This window comes from Equus asinus, chromosome 9 (genome assembly GCF_041296235.1).
Source record: "Equus asinus isolate D_3611 breed Donkey chromosome 9, EquAss-T2T_v2, whole genome shotgun sequence".
Lineage (NCBI taxonomy): Eukaryota > Metazoa > Chordata > Mammalia > Perissodactyla > Equidae > Equus > Equus asinus.
The window spans coordinates 94302923-94324235 of NC_091798.1; the positions used below are offsets into that span (position 1 = coordinate 94302923).

Here is a 21313-nt window from a genome sequence, read left to right on the forward strand (position 1 = left end):
GACCCACAACAAAGAATATACAACTATGCACCTGGGGGCTTTGAGGAGAAAAAGGAAAAAATAAAATCTTGAATATTTTCCTTATTTTTTTGACTAAGTTTGAAATTTTCCATAATAAAAAGTTAAAGAGAGGCGGCTGACCCAGTGGTGTGGTGGTTAAGTTTGTGCACTCTGCTTCAGCAGCCTGGGGGTCACGAGTTCAGATCCCAGGCATGGAGCTAGCACACTGTTCATCAGCCATGCTATGGCAGCATCCCACATATAAAACAGAGGAAGACTGGCACAGATGTTAGCTCAGGGACAATATTCCTCAAGCAAAAAAAAGAGGAAGATTGGCGACACATGTTACCTCAGGGCCTACCTTCCTCACACATACACACAAAAAGTTAAAGAAATACACAACAAAAATAGCACATAAGTGTATATTTCCATAATGAAAAGGTTTTTAAAAACGGAAAACTTTTAATTTCCATAGTAATAAGTTAAACACACACACAAATGGCATATAAGGCATATAACTCAGGAAGAAGGTGAAAGTACCAATTATTATTAGAAGTTAAGAGGTCAAGGAAGCATGTTATAATCTCCAGGATAACCACTAAAAGAATAGTAAAGGAGATTATTACTTCCAACGTAATAAAAGAAAATGGATTAAAAAAAAGAAAAAAGCCAAAAGGCAAGAAAGAGGAAGAAAAAAATATAAACAATTACAAAAATAGTAAAGGGGTTGGCAAACTATAGCATCATTAACAAATTTTGCCTGTTGCTTGTTTTTGTAAATAAAATCTTATTAGAACACAGCCAGGCCCATTTATTTACGTGTTGGTCATGGCTACTTTTGTGCTAAAACAGCAGAGATGAACAGCTGCAACACCGATCAGATGGCACACAAAGCCTAAAATACTTACTTTCTAGACTTTCAAAGAAAAAGTTTGACAACCTCTGAGACAACAGATTTGAACCCAAATATATCTTCAATTACACTGAATGCAATGGACTAAATGCTTCAATTAAAAGACAAAGACTGTCTAAATGGCCTTAAAAATATAAGAAAGAAGCAAATCTAAACCACAAGGACACACCAAAAAAGAAAAAATACATAGACCATGCAAACACTAACCAAAAGCAAACTGACGACACTACAGCAGCAACAAGGTAGACTGCAAGGCGACACACTGCTGGAGACGTCGACGGACACTTCACGACGAGGGAGAGCTCAACTCGCCCGAAGACGCAGCAGTCCTAAATCTGCGTCCACCTACTAACATGGCCTCAAATGTATAAAGCAAAAACTGACATAACTACACAGATAAATAGACAAAAATCAACTCACATTGAGAGATTTTCAATACATCTCTCTCAGGAACTGATAAAAAGAGCAAGATAAAAAAAAAAACAGTGAGGATATATTAGAGTTGAACAACAGAATTCACAAACTTAACCATGACCGATACATGTAGAACAGTATATCCAACAAATGCAAAATACAGTCTTTTTAGGCACACGCAGATATTTACCAAAATTGACTCTATCCTGGTCCATAAACCAAGCGTCAACAAATTTCAAAACACTGAAATCATACAAAGTCTGTCCTCTAACCACAATGCAATTAAGCTTGAAATCAATAGCAAAAACATACCTTAAAAATCAACGTGTATTTGGAAATTAACAAATACACTTCTAAATAACCCAGGGAGGCAAGGAAGAAAGCACAATGAAACTTAAAATATATTTAAAGTAAATCTAATGAAAATTCCATTTCTCAAAATTAGTGAGGTGCAACAAAAGCAACACGTGAGAGAAATTTACAGACGAATATATCAGAAAAGAAAAAAAGCTGAAAGTCACTAGGTTAAGCATCCGTCTCAAAAAGTTAGAAAAAGAACAGCAAAGTGAACACAAAGACAAAGGAAATAAGGATCAGAAGTTAGCAAAATAGAAAATAAATATACAAAAAGAGAGGATCAACAAAGCTAACAGTTAGTTCTCTGCAAAAACTATTAAAACCAACAAACGCCAAATAAGACTGAGCATGAAAAAAAGAGAGAAGGCACAAATAACCAATGTCAGATGAAAAGTGGGACATGAGTACAGATCCTGCAGATATTAAATAAGTTCAGAAAAGGATATTAAGAATAATTTTGCCAATAAACTTGAAAATTTAGATAAAATGGAAAAATTCCTTAAAAATATAACAAACTCACAGAAGAAATGAAATATATGAATAGTCTTCTAACTATTAAAGAAATTAAATATGTAATTTAAAACCTTCCTACACAGATAATTCTAAGCCCAGATGGCTTTACCAGGAAATTCTATGAAACACATAAGGAAGAAACTATCCACAAATTTTTCCAGAAAATACAAAAATAGAGTGTACCCCTCAACTAATTTTATGAGGCCAACAAACCTTGATCCCAAAACCTAATAAGGACATTTATAGAAAGGAAAATTTCAGACCAATCTCACTCACAAATATAGATGCAAAAAACCCTAAGTAAAACAGCAGCAAACTCATCCACCAATATATAAAAAGGACAATACATCTCCACAGAGTTGAGTTTATACCAGGAATAGGAAGTTAGTCTAACATTCAAAATCCACTGTAATTCAGAATAAGAGGAGGGGAAAAAAAAGGAAAGAAAACCATATCTCAAGAGATGCAGAAAAAGTATTCGACCAAATTCAACATCTGTTCATGACTGAAAAGAAAGTAGCAAATAAAAGGGAATTTTCATAATCTGATAAATAATAGGAAAAAACCCTAGAATAAATATATCACTTGTAAGAATGAAACGTGGAACTGGGAACAAGACAAGGATGCCTACCATCACCATTTCTACTCAGCATTACACTGGGGGTATTAGCCAGTACAATACATCGAGAAAAAGAAATAAAAGGTATAAGGATTGGAAAGGGAGAGATAAAACTGTCATTTACAGAAGATTATTATACACAGAGAAAACCCAAAAGAATCTACAGATAAATTATCAGAATAAGCAAGAATTGCCAGGTTTCTGAACACAAAGCCAACATATAAAAATCAAGCGCATTTCTATAAATTTGCAACACATAACTGACAAAGGGACTTTACCCAGAATACACAAAGAATTCCTTCTATTGTTTTTAAAAGGGGAGGAGGTCAGAAAAAATAGATAAAAGATTAAGATGCAAATGACCGATAAACATATGAAAGGATGCTCAACCTCATTAATCATCAGGGAAATGCAAATTAAAGTCACAATGTACTACTATCAGAATGGCTCAAATTAAAAGCCTGACAACACCAAGTGTTGATAAGGACGTGGAGCAACTGGAGCTCTCAATCAAGGCTGCTGGTGGTGTATATTGGTGCAACCACCTTGGAAAATTCTTTGGCATTGCCCACTAGAGTTGAACATACACAAACTCTATGACCTGGCAATTCTACTCCAGGGTATACACCTTACATAAACATGTATAGATGTGTATCAAGACACATGTGCAAGAATATTCAAAGTAATATTATCTGTAACAGTAAAAAACTGGAAACAATCCAAATGTCCATCAACAGCAGTAGACAAATACATGTTGCTATATTTATACAATTTAATATTAGTGTCGTAAATGAACTATCCTAAACTCAATACAAATGAATCTCTCAAACAGTGCTGAGTAAAGGGAGTCAGACAAAAGAATACCTACTATATGATTAAACTGATATACTCAATACAAAGTTCAAAAAATAGGGATAACTTCCTTTGACAGATGATGGACAAACTGTGATATAGCCATAAATAGAATGCTACTCGACAGTAAAAAGGAATGAATTGTTGATACATGAGACAACATGGATCAATCTCAAAATAATTATAATGAGTGAAAGCACCTGACAACAGAGTACATCCTGTATGATTCCATTTATATAAAATTCTACAAAATGCAAACTAACAAGAGTCAGAAGCACATGCGTGGTTGCTTAGGGATGGGGGCACAGAGGAGGACCAGGAGGGAGAAATTACCAAGGGGATGATGAACATGTTCACTATCGTGATTGTGGTCATGGTTTCCTGAGTGCATGCATACATCAAGATGTACCAAATTGTACACTTTAAGTATGTGCAGTATACTCTATGTATTATACCTCAATAAGGCTGTTGGAAGGGAGGGAGGAGGGAGGAGGGGAGTAGAGAAGTGAGGAGCAGGGGAGGAGAGAAAGAAAGTCTGAATGACTGAATTAGGAAGTTGTTTAACCTTTCTGGGCCCCAATTTTCTCATCTATAACCTGGGACTTAAGAGTTTTGAGAGTTAAATGAGATAATGTATGCAAAGTCCTTAGTGCACAGTATATGCTTATGTGTCTATCTTTTCTTCTTTCTTTCTCATTCATTCCTTCAAGAAATATGAGTATCGGGGCTGGCCCCATGGCCAAGTGGTTAAGTTCACGCTCTCTGCTGCAGCGGCCCAGGATTTCACTGGTTCGGATCCTGGGCGCGGACATGGCACTGCTCGTCAGGTCACGTTGAGGCGGCATCCCATGCCCCAACTAGAAGGACCTGAAACTAAGATATACAACTATGTACCAGGGGGGATTTGGGGAGATAAAGCATAAAAAAAAAAACAGAAATATGAGTATCTAATTGTGCTAGGCTCTGTGCTAGGCACTAGGATACAAGAAAATACTGTATACTGTTCCCCTTATAGGGGAACATAGAAACAGAAACAAGAATGAATAATTACAAAATGTTATAAATACAACAAAGAGATGCATGATGTTGAGAGAGATTCTAATAGGTGTTTCTGACGTAGTCAGAGATTAGGAAATGCATCCCTGGAGAAGAGACCACGTTGCTGACCTCTAAAGGATAAGCAGCCTTATCTAGGAGAAGACAGGAGTAAGTACGGACCAAGCCTGGACTGGAAGAAGCCTGTCAAAAAAAATGGCCAACATCTCCAGAGAGGAAAGAATAAGGAGGAGTCCGGTGTGAGCTAAAGTTTGAAAGGTGGTGTGGGGCCAGACCACGCAGACCAATCTTAAGGGCAACAGGAAGGCTTTTGAAATGGCTTAAACAGAGGAGGTAACGAACTGATCTGTAAGCTGCAGGGGAACAAGAATGAATGTAGACAGACCAATTAGGAGCTTTTGCTGTAGTTCAGGCAAACAACAGCTCAGATCAGGGTAGTGAAGTTAGAGATTCATTCTATCAAACAATCTGTACTGAGGGCCTACTAAGGGCCAAGCACCATCTCAAGCGCAGGCGAAAGACCAATAAGCAAAAACCAAAAAATCCCTGCCCTGTGGGGTTTCTGTTCTGGTGCAGCAAGACAGAGAGACAAGTAAACAGGTCAACTATCACTCGAATAAATAAGTCAACTATCACTCCTATCAGACAGCTGTAAGCGCTACGAAGGAAAATAAAGTGGGGAGGGGAGGAGAAGGCAGGTGGTCTCACCGCCCACACGGCCACCAGGGGCTCAGACTCCGCGCAAAGAAGGGAGACCCAGGAGTCCTGAACTTCTTCTGGGGACTGACCTAAACAGGCTAACAAGCATAATGACAGCTGCCCTGATGGCCTCAGGTAGACAGTGACAGCAGTGACGTAAGCACTAGGGGAGAAGGAAGGCAAGGGGACACGCCAGGAAATGCAGAGTTCTGGGGCCTCTCCTTTCCTCCTGCCAGTGACGATGCAGAAGCCAGTGAGGGACAGCCTTCTCTGCAGCACTGGCGCTTCTGGATCCCTCTTAACTCCGTTAGAGAGGTGACAGCCGGGACAGGATGGGTCTTACAGGAAACCGCTTGTTCCCCACTTCCTAGCAGCCTGTAACTCCATGAAGGCAGGAGCTTTATCTTTATCACCATATTCCCAGAATCCAGACAAGTACCTGGCGCATAGCAGATACAGGATACAGAATATAGAAAGAATAAATGAACAGAATATTCTACCCTAAAAGGAGAGCATCCCTATATTGTCAAGGTTAAGATTTTAAATGTGGTCATACAAAAATTACCAAGTGGGGGTTACCACAAAACAGCTTTAATCAAATCAAACTGCACTGATTTTTAATAGTTTTTCAATTGACTATTATATTCTAAGAGTCTTAAAAACCATCACATTTCATAAATTTGCAGAATTTAAAAATACATATTTAGGACTTTTTAAAAATAAAAGTTATAATAATATATTACTAAACTCCAAGTTCAGAAAACTTAGTCTTTCCAAATTATTTTACTGTGTTTACTTAATGACATGTTTAAAGACATGGTAATATTTTATCCTACAAAATTAGTCAACTTTTCTATTCTATCACCTTGCTAGTACATCCAATGAAAAATACGTAGATAATATTTTGAAGTAGTGATTTGCAAACCAGGAGTTCAACACCACCACCTGGAGCCACTATTTAGCCCTCAGTGTGCAGATGACAGATAACCACTACTTTATAGTATACTTTTTTTTTTTTGGTGAGGAAGATTCACTCTGAGCTAACATCTATTGCCAATCTTCCTCTTTTTTTTTTTCTCACTTGAGGAAGATTAGCCCTGAGCTAATATCTGTGCCAATCTTCCTCTATTTCGTATGTGGGTTGCCACCACAGCACGGCTGACAAGTGATGTAGGTCCATACCCGGGATCCCAACCCATGAACCCAGGCCACTAAAGCAGAGTGCACCAGACTTAACCACTACACCACAGGGCCAGCCCCTCTAGTGTACTTTCAAAAAGTATACTTGACTACTTCAATCCAAATCCAACTAATAAACAATCATTTTATTGTTAAATCAATTTATAAAAAAAGAAAACACATACCTTTCTCTTACAAAATCTGCCAGTTCTTTTGTTGATATCTGTCCATGTTTCATATTATGGTAAAGGACATCAAAGCCACTATTTTTTTCCCCCTAAAATTTAAAAATATTTTTAGTTTAACAAAAAAAAGATCAAAATGACTTAAGAATAACCATTGTTGCTCACTGTATGCCTTTGAACTGTATCAAAGGAATACTATAAGCTTTGACAAAGTTTACAATTCATTATATATACGTATACACAAATTCACACACACGTGTACACACACTGTAATCACTCATAAGGGTACACTAATGAAATTCACAAATTCACACACACGTGTACACACACTGTATCACTCATAAGGGTACACTAATGAAATTCACAAATTCACACACACATGTACACACACTGTATCACTCATAAGGGTACACTAATGAAATTCACAAATTCACACACACGTGTACACACACTGTATCACTCATAAGGGTACATTAATGAAATCAAGTCTGAAATTTTAAGGAATAATATACAGCCTAATTTGAAAAGATAAACATGGGCCTGTTAAGCACATCACCAAATCCCACCTCAATTCCTCTAACAGGCAGTGAGGGAGCCTGATCACTGAGCTCCAAGTCCGTGCTGTAAAATAACTCAATCTTGATTTCTGAGTCAGGACAGCATGTTACTAATTACATAAGCATTGAATACCACAAAATACTTTATGATCACTAACATAAGTCTTTCAGTAAACTTGAACCAATTGAGGAGAGAGAAAGGAGGTAAAATCTTAACAGAGAAGCAGTACAGTCTATTGACTAGCCCTTAACTGATGGGAAAGAACAGAACCAGACCCCTACCCAATCCTAGAAAACCTTTCCTGCCGTCTAACCCAAGAAATGCTAAATGAGCAAGTCAGAGCAAAGAAACATTAAAAGTATCAATTTCACAGGTGAAGTAAGACTCTTAAACTAAGCTAACAACTCTCTTCAAAGTTAGCAGTTTTTCTCAGTGATCATAAAATAATGAAGAACTGAATATATCTGTTGGAAATAGAAAGCAATACCGTAAGCAAGAGTTATGTAATCTGAAACCTTATTTTTCCACAGTTCACCAAAAACAGGAAACATATCATAGGAACTTCCAGTTATATTGAAGTGATCCCTAACAAAACTCATCAGCAAACAGAGCAAGTACCTAATTAGTCTGCCATACATACAATTAAATTAAAATGTCTTATTTGTAATGAGATAATATAAACAATATCCTTAGTATTTTGAACATCCATTTTCACTTATCAAGAAGAATATAACATAAAATCATAGTCTCTTATGAATTCAAACATTTCCATTTGGCTTCTACAATTTTTCACGTTTAAGATAAAGAAAAAATTTATTATCTAACTTTCATTTGTTACTTTCCATGAGTTTTTCACCCAAATTTATTCCAGCCAACATAAGAATATTGTCTGAGGTAACCGTTATCACTAGTCTACAGCAAGCAAGAGTAACATCATCATGCATATCAGTAAACAAAGCCCTGAAGGGCCAGAACCCTCGGAGAGATCCATTCCATCTGAATATAAGAGAGAAACCACACGATTAGACTGTCCACCCACTCCCACTACAGACAGGAACCTCGAACAAGCGAACTGAAACAAAACCAAACCTGAAACGTCAAACCATAAAACCCAAAGCCCAAAGCCCTCACGCCCCACAGCTCTCACCTGACACCTACTAGTTCTCACCTGCACACAATTCTCACAGCTCAGGCTACCTGGGTTCCCAACGTGCATCTGCATATTTAAAGGACAAATCAGATGAGTGGGCAGTAAAGGGCCAAACAGGCACGCAGACTCACAGAAGAAATAGTATTTATCAAGCTTACAAGGGGAAGAACAAAAACCTGTCTTTTTTTAAAAGGAGCTAGACCTTTTTAAAAGGAGACTAGACCTTTTTAAAAGGAGACTAGAACTTGGAGACCATATAGTGACTGCGGCAACAAGGTCCTGAGCACTTTGTTTCACTGTTATAGCACTGTAAACATTAAGCAATCAAGAAAAGGTTAAATTACATCTAGAAGTCTGGGTTCTTATTAAGAAGTCCTTGAAGGACTTATTTGGGAAACTCAGATATCCAAACAGCATATTACTTAAAACTCCCAATGGAGGGAATGAGGTTTCTTTGTTTACTATACAACATAGTGACAGTAACATAATATACGTTCGGAAACAGTACTGGCTACGCCATCCCTCAGGTCTTCACTTGGAAGAACAAGGAAAGCCCGTCCTATTTAAGGATGTAGTGCAGAAGCAGCCTGCCTCAAACGACACTAATGACTTAACAAGACACTGCACGATTACAAATCCCTTTGTCATTTCATCCTATTCTAGGGATTCATTTACTTACTGAGGTCAAAAAGTATAAGTCTGACTGTAGGCACCATATTCTTTAACAATTTGCAAACCTATAACACAAATCTTTATTGATCGTGAACTTTGACACAAACCAAGCAGATCATTTAGCACTTCAAATGACTCCTCACTCTACACACATATCCACATACACATATACCATTTTTTTAAAAAGACTTGAAAGTCAAGATGTCTAAAAAAGAACCCAGGTTTTACTGTCATCTTGTCAAAAACTTACTATATAGCCTTGATAAGAGCTGGCAGGGTATTCAAAACACACACATTTCGTGCATACGGAAAAAATACAGTAGGAGACGGAGCACTGGAGCTCAGGTCTAGACTCGTTCGGCTTCAGCGTCTTCACCTGCACCGAACACTGAACATTCTGGGGAAATGGGGAGAGACCACTCTTGAAACTGGCTATCATAACTCATTACAATTCCGCCATCACTGAGATTACCCAGGACTTCTTTTTTACTAAAAGTACTCCATGCAGGTTCTATAACTTTTATAGTAGCCACCAACATTTTCAGTAAACACTTCTAACTCAAAGAAAGGTAAAATAACAAGAAATACCTCTGAATCATATATTCATTTTATCACCCTAAACCTTGAAGTGGATATGTTCCTGTTATTTTTCAACCCCCTCCCCAAATTTTTTATTTTCAACCAAAAAAAATTCTTTTCTTAACATATTCTGGTATCTCAAGCATGCAGAACTTGCTCTTCCTTGGCTAGCTAAAAATGCATGCATGAACATACAAGTAACTTGACAAAAAGACCTTTATTAGCAAACAGAATTACAACTGAAGATGTCTTCCAGTCTTCAATATTTTACTAAAACTGTAAATGTTCATGCCCTTTGATCCAGCAATTCTACTTTTAGAAATCTGTACCACAAAACACACACAGAGAGAATTCACTGTAGTACTGTTGATAATAGTGAAAAACCACAATCAACTCAAAAACATCCATTAACATTACTGGTTAAGTAAATGACAGTATATCCTACAACAAAATACATTGTTTTTTAAAAGACTGCAGTAAAAAAAAAAATGCAGATTTTTGAGTACTAATTTAAAAAATCTGCCCAAATATACTATCAGTGGAAAAAAGCAAGATGCAATTATTCATAATAGCCAAAAATAACCTAATGTTGGGGACAACCTAAATGTCCACCAACTGGCGAATGGACAGACAAAATGAGGTCTATCCACAAAATGGCATAATTCAGCAATAAAAAGGAACACCAACACTGACACATGCTATTTCGGGATGAACCTCACAAACGTTTTGCTAAGTGAAGGAAGCCAGACACAACAAGCCTCACAGTGCATGATTCCATTTACACACAATGTCCAAAATATGCAAAGCCGCAGAGAAAGACAGTGGCTTAGCGGCTACCTGGAGCTGAGGATGGAACAGAGCGCTGTCAGCGAACACGAGGGATCTAATTACAGGAGAGCAAAAATGTTCTAAAACTCATTTATGATAATGGTTGCACCACTCAGTAAAGTTAATTAAAAAATCAATAAATTGTACACTTAAAATGGGCAGATTTTATGATATATAAAATACATTTCTATAAGGTTTTTTTTTTTTAAAAAAAAAGCAAGGTGCAAAACAGTATACATAGTAAGATTTCATTTTCACTAAAAAAAAGGTTGCCTACTTATCCAAAAGGAATCTGAAGGCATATACAGCAAACTGTTCACAGCAAATTATCTAGGGAAGTGCAATAATGAGCATAGAGTAACTTTCTAATAAAAAAATTAATAATAAGTCAAGTTTTTAATACAGAAGTAATAGAGCTAAAAGCTATCATAACAAGCAGTTTTAAAATGCAATTTTCTCTCAAGTATACTACAACTTCTTATAAAAATTCTGATTATCAATGGTTAGGTTTTTTTTCCTTCTGCTCTAATTTTTAGACTATTCCTTTTTTACAAAAATTTTATTGAGATACAATTCACACACCACACAGTTTGCTCATTTAAAGTGTACAATGCAATAATTTTTAAGACATTTACAAAGTAGTACAACCATCAAAACAATCAATTTTAGAACACTATTGTTGCTCTACAAAAGAAACCCATACCCAAATAGCTAGATTTTTTAAAAGAAGGTATTTACTCATCTGTGACAAGCTTATTTCCAGCTAATTTATTCATTAGCTTAATTAACACTTAAGAGTTAAGACAAAGAAATCTGTACACAAGTGTTCATAGTAGCATTATTCAAAATAGCCAAAAGGTGGAAACAACCAAATGTCAATCAACTAACAAACTGATAAACAAAATGTGATATAGTCATGTACTGGAATATCATTCCACCACAAAAGGAATGAAGCAGTGACACAGGCTACAACATGCATGAACTTTGAAAACATCGAGCTAAGAGAAAGAAGCCAGTCACAAAAGACCACTTACCATATGACGCCATTCATATTAAAGTCCAGAACACACAGAAAGTAGATTAGTGGGCTGCTTGGGGGAGTGAGGAGGTGAGGAAGGTGAAAAAAGGCATGGGGTTTCTTTTGGAAGTGATGAAAATGTTATAAAATTGACTGTGATGATGGTTGCACACATCTGTGAAGATTACCAAAAACCACTGAACTGTACACTTTACATGAGTGAATTGTATGGTATGTAAAATACATCTCAAAGTAAAAAAAAAGTTAACTAAATAATATTTTTATCCTTTTTAATCAATAAATTCTTACAGAGAAATTTTCATTATTAACTGACAAAAACAGCTATTTAACACCATTACTGGTCCAAGAAGGACAACTACAATGGAGGTGTGCACTAAGATGGATCTTTCTCTGATTTCAATGCACTTTACAGAGAGGTAGCACTGTCACAGAACATCCACTGACTGTGACCTGGGGAAAATAAAATCACGTTATAATCCAATATAAACAAGTATTAAGAATCTTTGTAATAATTCCTAATATGAAGTAGCAAAAAAGAAGTTTTATCATCCTTGGAAGATCATACAGGTCCTCTAAGAGAACACAAACTTCCTGGCTCCTCTTAGGACTTGACTTTAAGAGGACTCAGGTTAACAGTTTGATGTGTCTTACTTAGTCCAGATTCCTTTTCCCATACATATAGCAGCATGTTGCCTTTTAATATGAAAATGAGATCATACTATGCACATTGTTTCGTACCTAAATTATCAATTAAACTGAAATTTGGCTGAAAAGATAATTAAGTTATAAGTAAGGTCAGCAAGTCACTGAAAATGTTCAGATTTTCTCCTGAGCTAATGTAGAGTCTCCAAGAGAGACAGCCTTGAAATTTCAAATTAAAAAGTTTGGGGGGGGGGGGGGCTGGCCCTGTGGCGTAGTGGTCAAGTTCAGTGCACTCTGCTTCAGCAGCCTAGGTTCATATATTCAGACCCCAGTTGCAGACGTACCACTCATCAGCCATGCTGTGGCAGCAACCCACATATATAATGGAGGACGACTGGCACTGATGTTAGCTCAGGGAAAATCTTCCTCAAGCAAAAAGAGAGGAAGATTGGCAACAGATCTTAGCTCAGGGCAAATCTTTCTCAGAAAAGTTAAAAAAAGAAAGGTTAAATAAGTCATCACACCTATTTTGCAAACCCAAAGGCAACTTTTTCTGGTTGATTTTATAACATAACTTTATACTTAAAAAAATTTTTTAATAGATATAAAATACAATCTAACATATTTCCACTTGAAGAAAAAAAGTGTATGTCTCTATTAACAATGCACTGAAATTCCTATTTTAACGAAAATGGAACTGTTAACATACCTGGGTTTTTAACAGCCACAAAAAGTAATGATGGAAAAGTACAAAGCTATAAACCCCAGAGATTTTAGTTAATGGTTTGAAACTTCTCCTTCAAAGAACCTTTGAAAGGCAACAGTAAATTAAACACTAAAAATTAAAACCCTGGATATTCTGCACTTTCGATGAGTCCAAGAGTTGGAAAATAGGCAGAACATAGAGTGTATATTGGATAATCACACTATGAATTAAAAAGTTGATTTTACCTGGTACCCTTTTTAATTTTTAAAAAAACTTGGAGGGGGAAGAGAAGGGTCAGGAGGTGCAGCCGCATGAACAGCAGAAACATGTCTAATCTTCTCAACTCCAGACCACCTCAAGAATAAACCCCTCAGCACCACTACTCCCACCTCCCACACCGGCCCTTAACTCTCCGTCTTACTGACACTCAGATCACCTCAGACGAGTCACTGCAAAACACAACACTGACCTGTGTTTGATAAGAGTCTCACCCTATCCTGCCTTCTCTGAAAAACACAGCTTAAAACATTTCACTAATTCTGAAGACATCTTTTTTCTTTGAAGAATGGCCCCTCTGGTAGAGAACATTCTAGACACTTTTGATGGCAATTCAACAAATACGCACTCACAGCCCTCCACTGCCATTCTGGCCTTGAAAACCGCTAGAAAGAACAGGATGAAATAAATGCAAGCCATTTTTCTACAAGTAAACAGGACATTCGACCACAAGTGACAATCTCTTCCAGTCAGTGTTCTACTCACACACTGAAATTTCCACACAGGATCACTAAAACTGTTCTGCAGCGCTATCGACCGGCAAGATATCGCCAAGGCAGAAAACGGTGATGAAGGACGCTGAATGAGCAGTGCTCAACAGTCAGAACTACCTGGCGCAGGTACAAAAGTCGCTCAAACACACCTGTTGGTGGAGTGAAGGAAATAAATCTAATCACATTAAAAAATCTCTCTCACCTCTCAGACGCTCCTCCCCCTTAAACGACAACTTTCATCTTTTCAGTTGTGATTCACCTCTTTCACTTAGCTAAGTCCCTAAAGCCATCTAAATAGGTATTACATGGAGTCAACAAAAACAGCAGACACAAACACTTGTAAGATCATTTTTTCTTATCTTTCAAATTTTCTGTAATATTCTATAAGTGAATGCAATTTGCATTACTTTCAAAACAAAAAAAAATTCCAGCTTTCTCAAAAACTCTTCAATCTATGCTTGCAAAAACAGAGAAGGCTACCTTCTTAAACTGGCATCTTGTTCACATTAATATGTAAATATCCAGTCCTCATAATTCATAAATGGAAAAAGCAAAACAAAAATTGGAAGTAACCTAAATGTCCAAGCGGGGAGTGGTCAAAAATATTACGGCCCATCCATTCCATGGAAACCTACAGAGTCACGGAAAATATTTTCAAAGAATACTTAATAGTATGAGAAAAATGCTTGCTAGTAATATCATCTGAAAATAACAAGACACAAAACAATATAGTAGAACCACTTTGAATTTTGTGTTTCTAAAGAAAATGTTAGAGGACAGAGGAAACGGCTTTAGATAGTTTTTATTTTTTCTGCATTCTTCTGTGTTTCCCCTATCACATAATAATGCTTATAATTAAAAAGGAAAACCATCTTCACTGGCTGTTGTTAGAATCAACTACAAACTAACACTGCTTAGTTTTAAGGCCCCAGCAGCACCAACTTACTTTACTTATAGCGTACCTTCCTCTCTTCCCTGAAGTCAAGGACATGGGCTTGTCATCTCTCCCATAACTGACTCCTGCAGTTCCATCAAGGAGCATGTGCCCAATGGAACTGACGGAACTGCGTGCCTCAACTTCATCACAGTTCACTAGTCACTTCTTGATGTGATCCTCTCTGACTCCAGTGGTTCCAGCAACATTCTCTAGCATCTTTACCAATAGAAATAATTACAGGTCTCAGCTGCTGCTGTGCTGTTTTGTTTCTCCCCACATCTGACCAACTTATTATCTCTGTGGACCAGATTGCACCTAAAATTCTTCGAACTCTAATATTCTTTAATTTTTCCACACTAAGTAAATTTAAAGCCAAGCCCTCATTCCCTTTCCTTTATAAGTCTCCAAAGCACCATATTTGTATATAGATTTATTAGGGTGCTTCTGTTAACTGTTCTAGAATTATGAAATCAGACAGGATAATCTCAGGAGATACGCCATGACTCAAAAAACTACTTCCAAAAGGCTTATGCTAACCAAATGTGCAGGATGACACAAGCACACCTGTTCTCCCATGCTTTTGCCGAAATAACTGAAGTCGTTCTGAAAGGATTAGACCATTGAGATTTAGGGTCTAGGGCCAGAAAAGAACCCAGACAGCAAATTTTTATCCTTTTCATGTCAATGCTCTAAAATCCTTCCCCTGAATTGAACTTATGCAGACTAAATCAGTGTCAATTTCTCATTTTCAAATTTCACCTACCATTAAGGCAAAATACAAAACAATCCACCCCTCCAAAAATCAAAGGGCCTCGCTATAAAATTTAGTGCCATCGAAAATACTCTAGTTTTATAATACCTACCTGTCAAGTCTACTTGAACTACAGATAAATCTGTAGTTTGCATTTTCACAGCTTGCTGCAGTTGAATACAATGCGGTCGTGCAATCCGGGCGTGGCTAACTGGCTAACAGTTCTACATTTTAACTTACTGTATGTTATTTGCTTGTATATACATAGATTATCTCTGGAAAGTTACATAACTAATTGGTAACAGGGATTGCCTTTGGGGAGATCTTGATGGCTGGAGAGAGGGAGGGAGATTTTCTACTGTATTCTCTTTTGTACCTTTTGAATAATGAACTATGTAAATTTTGCAAAATATACATACATACATGTTTTTTAAATCCAAAGGGATCATACTTTAAGCAGGTACCCCAAACTACAATATTTGGAAATTGCAAGTAATAAAGAGAAAGTTTATATTCTAGGTTTATATGGTCACCTCAACTAGTTTTCTAAAGCTACATATTTTTTAATTTTCCTATGGATAAATAACCCCAAAGAATATGGGGGGGGCATGGTTGTTAGTCTCTCATCTGTGATACCAAATTTAGATTAATCAAGCAAAAATATAATGTTTTGCATTCCAAAGTCCTATTAATAACAATTCCAGGGGCCAGGCTGGTGACGCAGCAGTTAAATGCGCACATTCCACTTCAGCGGCCCAGGGTTAGCAGGTTCAGATCCCGGGTGCGGACATGGCACCATATGGCAAGCCATGCTGTGGTAGGCGTCCCACATATAAAGTAGAGGAAGATGGGCACAGATGTTAGCTCAGGGCCAGTTTCCTCACCAAAAGAGGAGGATTGGCGGCAGATGTTAGCTCAGGCCTAATCTTCCTCAAAAAAAAAAAAATTCCAGATTTTTAAAAAACATTTTAATCCTCTCAGTTGATCCATGTAATGACAGATCAAATTTTGGATATACAACCAAGTGTTCCAATTTTGTTTAAAAGTAAAGTATGACAATACCAGTGAAAGCAATAGACAAATGAAATGAGACTTCTGTACTGGTTAAACAGTAAGAGAAATATGGAAAAACTTCAGGATAAAAATACCTAAGATAATTGTTGTTCATTCATTCCTGATGTGTTGGCTGGAGATAATCTTTAGAAAAAGTCACCTAACTAAAAATGCACATCATGCACAAATATACATCATGACGTGATGTACACTAAAGTATACTTGGTGTCTTTGGGAGAATGCTTCAGATCTTACACAGATTGGGATTATTACGTAAAATGAGATTTATAAGGTATTTAAATCAAGTATATTGTCCCCTTAAATAATTATCATCTATGAAATCTATTTCTTAAAAAAAAATTGTTTTTTAAATCCTGAATTAAATAATCTGGACTTATATAAAATACAAAGCCAAGTTATGTTTACACAGATGACGGCAAGAGTATTATAAACTAGTGCTCAACTCTGAGAAAGCAGCAGCACACAGACACTTCCTCATTGGAATGTTTGTCAATAGCTTTTTAAAGTTACATAATCTTTTGAAGGGCTAACAGCTGTTTTCATATATTAAAGCAGCGGTGTGGATTTCTGCTATCAAAATTATTTTTGCTGCCCAATTTTAATAGAAAAGAAAAACATTTTCTACTTGATTATCAATGGCACTATACTTTGTGGCAAAAACTGACTTATCAACAACAAAACACCTGTTGTGTAGGAAGTTTTGAATAGTTTTCCTCTTCAAAATGTAGTTATTAAGTAAAGGAATTTATAACGTAGCATATAGCTTTAGTTAAGAAAAACTCTAAAGAAAAAGGCAGGATGTGCTGCTTTCAAAAGAGCTTGAAGACAGTTTCAATGATTCAAACTTTCCTCTAACAAAATGCCACAACAAAAAGGTTTGTCTTTCTATACGTACGGGACAAAAACAATTAACAGGTTGTTTGGTTAGAAACCTAGAACTTTAAAGGTTCCCATTACCTCACTTTGACAAGTTTTATTTTGTTTTGACAGTGCCACTTTAAATATTAGGGGAGAAAAATGAAACTAATATTGTAAGCTCTCTATTTTAAAAAATTATTTTATAAATGATCCTGAAATATGTAAATTCCAAGTTGTTTTAAACAGACAGCTATAAAATTCTCAAAAGGTATTTAGTTTTTAAACTTTCCCAGTTCATTTAGCCCTCCTTTGGAGATTTTTAAGCTCCAGTTTAGAGATTTCAGCCTAAATTCCAGGCTTGGAAGTAAAATAAAATGCAGCCTACTTTAACCGCTTGCACTCAGTAGCAGAAGTGAAGGCCAAGACTGAAACACAAATTAAGACTTAAGATTCTCTAGATTTCAGATATCCAAATTTATTCCTATTCCTCTATTAAGAGGGACAAACAAGGGGTGCACAAAAACTTATACAAAATGTTCGTATAACAAACACATGGATAAGAACAGATTACTGGTTACCCAAGGCAAAGGGGATGGCAGGGGAGGGCAAAGGGGTAAAGCGACAGATGATCACGGATGTCCCTATGGTGACAGATAAAAACTAGACTACTGGGGTGAGCACGATGCAGTCTATACAGAAAGTGATATATAATAATGTACACTCAAAGGTACACACTGTTATAAACCAATATGACCTCAATAAAATAATTAAATTTTTTAAAATGTTCATATAAGCATTATTCATAACAGCCAAAAACACCAAATAAGGCTATGTTCAAAGCTCAATTAACAGAAAACAAATGATAACTTTAAAATGTTAATGTGCATGGGGCTGGCCCCGTGGCCGAGTGGTTAAGTTCGCGCGCTCCGCTGCAAGCGGCCCAGTGTTTCGTTAGTTCGAATCCTGGGCGCGGACATGGCACTGCTCATCAGACCACGCTGAGGCAGCGTCCCACATGCCACAACTAGAAGAACCCACAACGAAGAATACACAACTATGTACCGGGGGGCTTTGGGGAGAAAAAGGAAAAAATAAAATCTTTAAAAAAAAAAAAAAAATGTTAATGTGCAATTTGGAATTAAGTTAGCAAACTTCAAAAACACACTCATGGCATCAAAAAATATGCAAAACATTTATGAAAGTCAACTTTTAAATGATCCTTATAAAAGTTTCATAAATTGCCATCATAAAAACTAAAGTCTAAAATTGATAAGCTAAACCTAAAATTCATATGGAAACGCAAGGGACTCAGAACAGCCAAAACCATATCGAAAAGGAACAACAAAGTTGGAGAGCTCACACTTTTCTATTTCAAACTTACTACACAGCTACTATAATCAAAACAGTGTGGTTCTAGCACAAGGATAGATAGTGGAATACAAATGAAAATCCAGAAATAAACCCACGTATCTATGGTGAACTGACTTTCAACAAGGGTGCCAAGACAATTCAACAGAGAAAGGCCTTTTCAACAAAGGGTGCTGGGGCAACTAGATACCCACGTGCAAAGGAATGAAGGTGTAGCTCTTCCTTGCACCATACACAAAAATCAACTTCAAATGGCTCACAGAAGGCCCAAATGTAAGAGCTAAACTCTCCAACTCGTAGAAGAAAATACAGGAAGAAATCTTTGTGATTTTGGCTTAGGAAAGATTTCTTAGATACAACAACAAAAGCATAAGTGATAGGAAAATTAGATATATTAGACTTAATCAAGACTTTATCAAAATTTAAAACTTCTGTGCTTCAAAGGACACCATCAAGAAAGTGAAAAAGATAACATACAGAATGCAAGAAAATATTTACAAAATTGTATATCTGATAAGAGACATGTACCCAGAATATAAGAAGAACTCTTACAACTCAATAAAAAGACAAATAGCCCAATTCAAAAACGGGCAATGTATTTAAACAGATATTTTTCCAAGGAAAATATCTAAATGGGCAACAAGCACATGAAAAGACGCTCGACATCATTAGCCATCAGAGAGATGCAAATCAAAACCACAATGAGATACACTTCACACTCGTCCACTATAATAAAAAAGACAGATAACAAGCGCTGTTGAACACGTGGAGGAACTGGAACCCTCAGACACCGCTGGTGAGACTGTAAAATGCCACGGCCACTTTGGAAGACAGTCTGGCAGCTCCTCAAAACGTTAAACAGAGTTATGACTCGACCCAGCAGTTCCATTCCCAAAAGAAATGAAAACGTATGTCCTCACAACAACTTGTACAAAAATGTTCACGGCAGCATTATTCCTAATAGCCCAGAAGCAGAAACAAGCAAATGTCCATCGCTGAGGAATGGATGAGTAAACTGTGGTATATGCATAAAATGGAATCTTATCTGGCCATAAGATGGAATTTAAGCACTGATGCTTAATGATGATTAAGCCACATCAAGGATGAACCCTGGAAACATGCTAAGCGAAAGAAGCCAGTCACAAAGGACCACATACACGCCCCCATTTACAGGACACGTCCAGAACAGGCAAATCTGTCGAGGCAAACATCTAGACAGGAGCTGCCAGGGCTCAGGGAGGGGAAGGGAGGAGCGACTGCTAATGGGGACAGGCATTCTCTGAGCGGATGAAACTGTTCTGAAATTGATCGTGGTCATGTCCGCACAACTCTAGGAACACGAACAACCCTTCAAGTGTCCAGTTAAATGGATGTACTGTATGGTATGTGAATGGTGCCTCAATAAAGCTGTTAAAAAAAAAAAAACCCTAAGGTCTAGGATACATGCAGCTCGCGGAAAACAAGGACTACTGAAGGCAAACAACGATGAACTGATCGATCACTAAGCACGTCCACCCTCGAGACGCCCAGAAATAAGAGTTCAGGACACAGTCCTGTTCGCCGAGAAGCCGCCCCTTCCATCCTCCTAAGGGTCGCCGACGCGGCCCCGCGGGTACATGCGACCGTCCGGACGCGCGCGCCCCACCGGGGCCACCTGAGCGCGCCGGCCCCTCCCGGCGGGCCGCCCGGGGTCACGGCGCGAGCGCCGCCACGGCCCCCGCCCGCGCGCTTTGTGAGCAGGCCCCGCGGCGGGCCGGGCGGCGCGGGCTGGAGGCCGGGGGCTCCGCGGGGCCGGGGCCGGGCCGGGCCGCCCGGCGTCCAAGCGCGCCCGCAGCCGCAGCCCGGGCCCGCGTCCGCCGCCCGGCGCTTTGTCCCGCGGGGGCCGCGCTGACAGGGCCGCGAGGCCGGCGCCAGCCCGCCGCCCGCTTCCTGCGGCTCCGCGCCGCTCCCGCGCCCGCGCCCGCTCCCGGCGGGCGGGTCCCCGACGCCCGCGCCCCCGCGCCCCCGAGCCGCCGCCGCGGCAGGCCGAGGGCAGCGCAGGGACCGCGCCGGCTCCCCCGCCCTCGTCTTACCCAGAAACTCTCCACGAAATGCGCCATGACCATCGCGCCGCCGCCGCCTGGCCTGGTTCCGCGCCGCCCGCCGCCGCCGTGTAAACACGGGCCCGGCCCCCGCGCCCCCGCCCCGCGCCGCGCCGCGCCGCCGCCGCCGCCTTCCTCCCGGAGACCGGCCCGCACCCTCCAGCGCGCATGCGCCACCTAGCGGCCGCGGGGCGCCCGAGCGGCGCCCGACCGCGCATGCGCCGCGGGCCCCTCCCGGGCGCCGTCGCTTCCTCCGTCCCGGCGCGGGCGCGGCGGCGCGGAGCGCTCTGTCGGGAGTGAGGAGGCGCGGGCGCTGCCCGGGGCTGAGGGGCGCCGAGCCCTGCTCACCGCCGCCTTGAGGGGCCGGGGCATCCCGCCCGGGCCAGCGCGCCTCGAGCCACCGGGGCGACGCTGGGACCGTGGTCAGCAGGGTGCCCTTCCCCGACGGGGACGAAACCCCGACGGCGTCCGGGCCGGAAGGGCGGGCGCCCCGGACCGCGAACCTCCCCGCCC

General features: G+C 39.3%; 1 protein-coding gene across 6 annotated transcripts in view; it reads right to left on the reverse strand.

Moving 5' to 3' along the window:
• FCHO2 (FCH and mu domain containing endocytic adaptor 2) overlaps positions 1-20950 on the reverse strand; it is a 115729-nt gene extending 94779 nt beyond the window's left edge. For 2 of the 6 annotated variants that reach the window (XM_070517962.1, XM_070517960.1), the window contains exons 1-2: positions 9418-9648; positions 6788-6879 (exon numbers count right to left, since the gene is read on the reverse strand). In XM_070517962.1, the coding sequence (XP_070374063.1) occupies positions 6788-6879; positions 9418-9606 (281 nt within the window). In that variant the 5' untranslated portion in view covers positions 9607-9648. Of the gene's footprint in view, positions 1-6787; positions 6880-8513; positions 8583-9417; positions 9649-13723; positions 13881-20791 lie in introns of those variants that run through there. The other 4 variants (XM_070517964.1, XM_070517965.1, XM_070517961.1 and 1 more) reach the window with 4 other exon arrangements.
• Between the last annotated feature and the right edge of the window lie 363 nt (positions 20951-21313).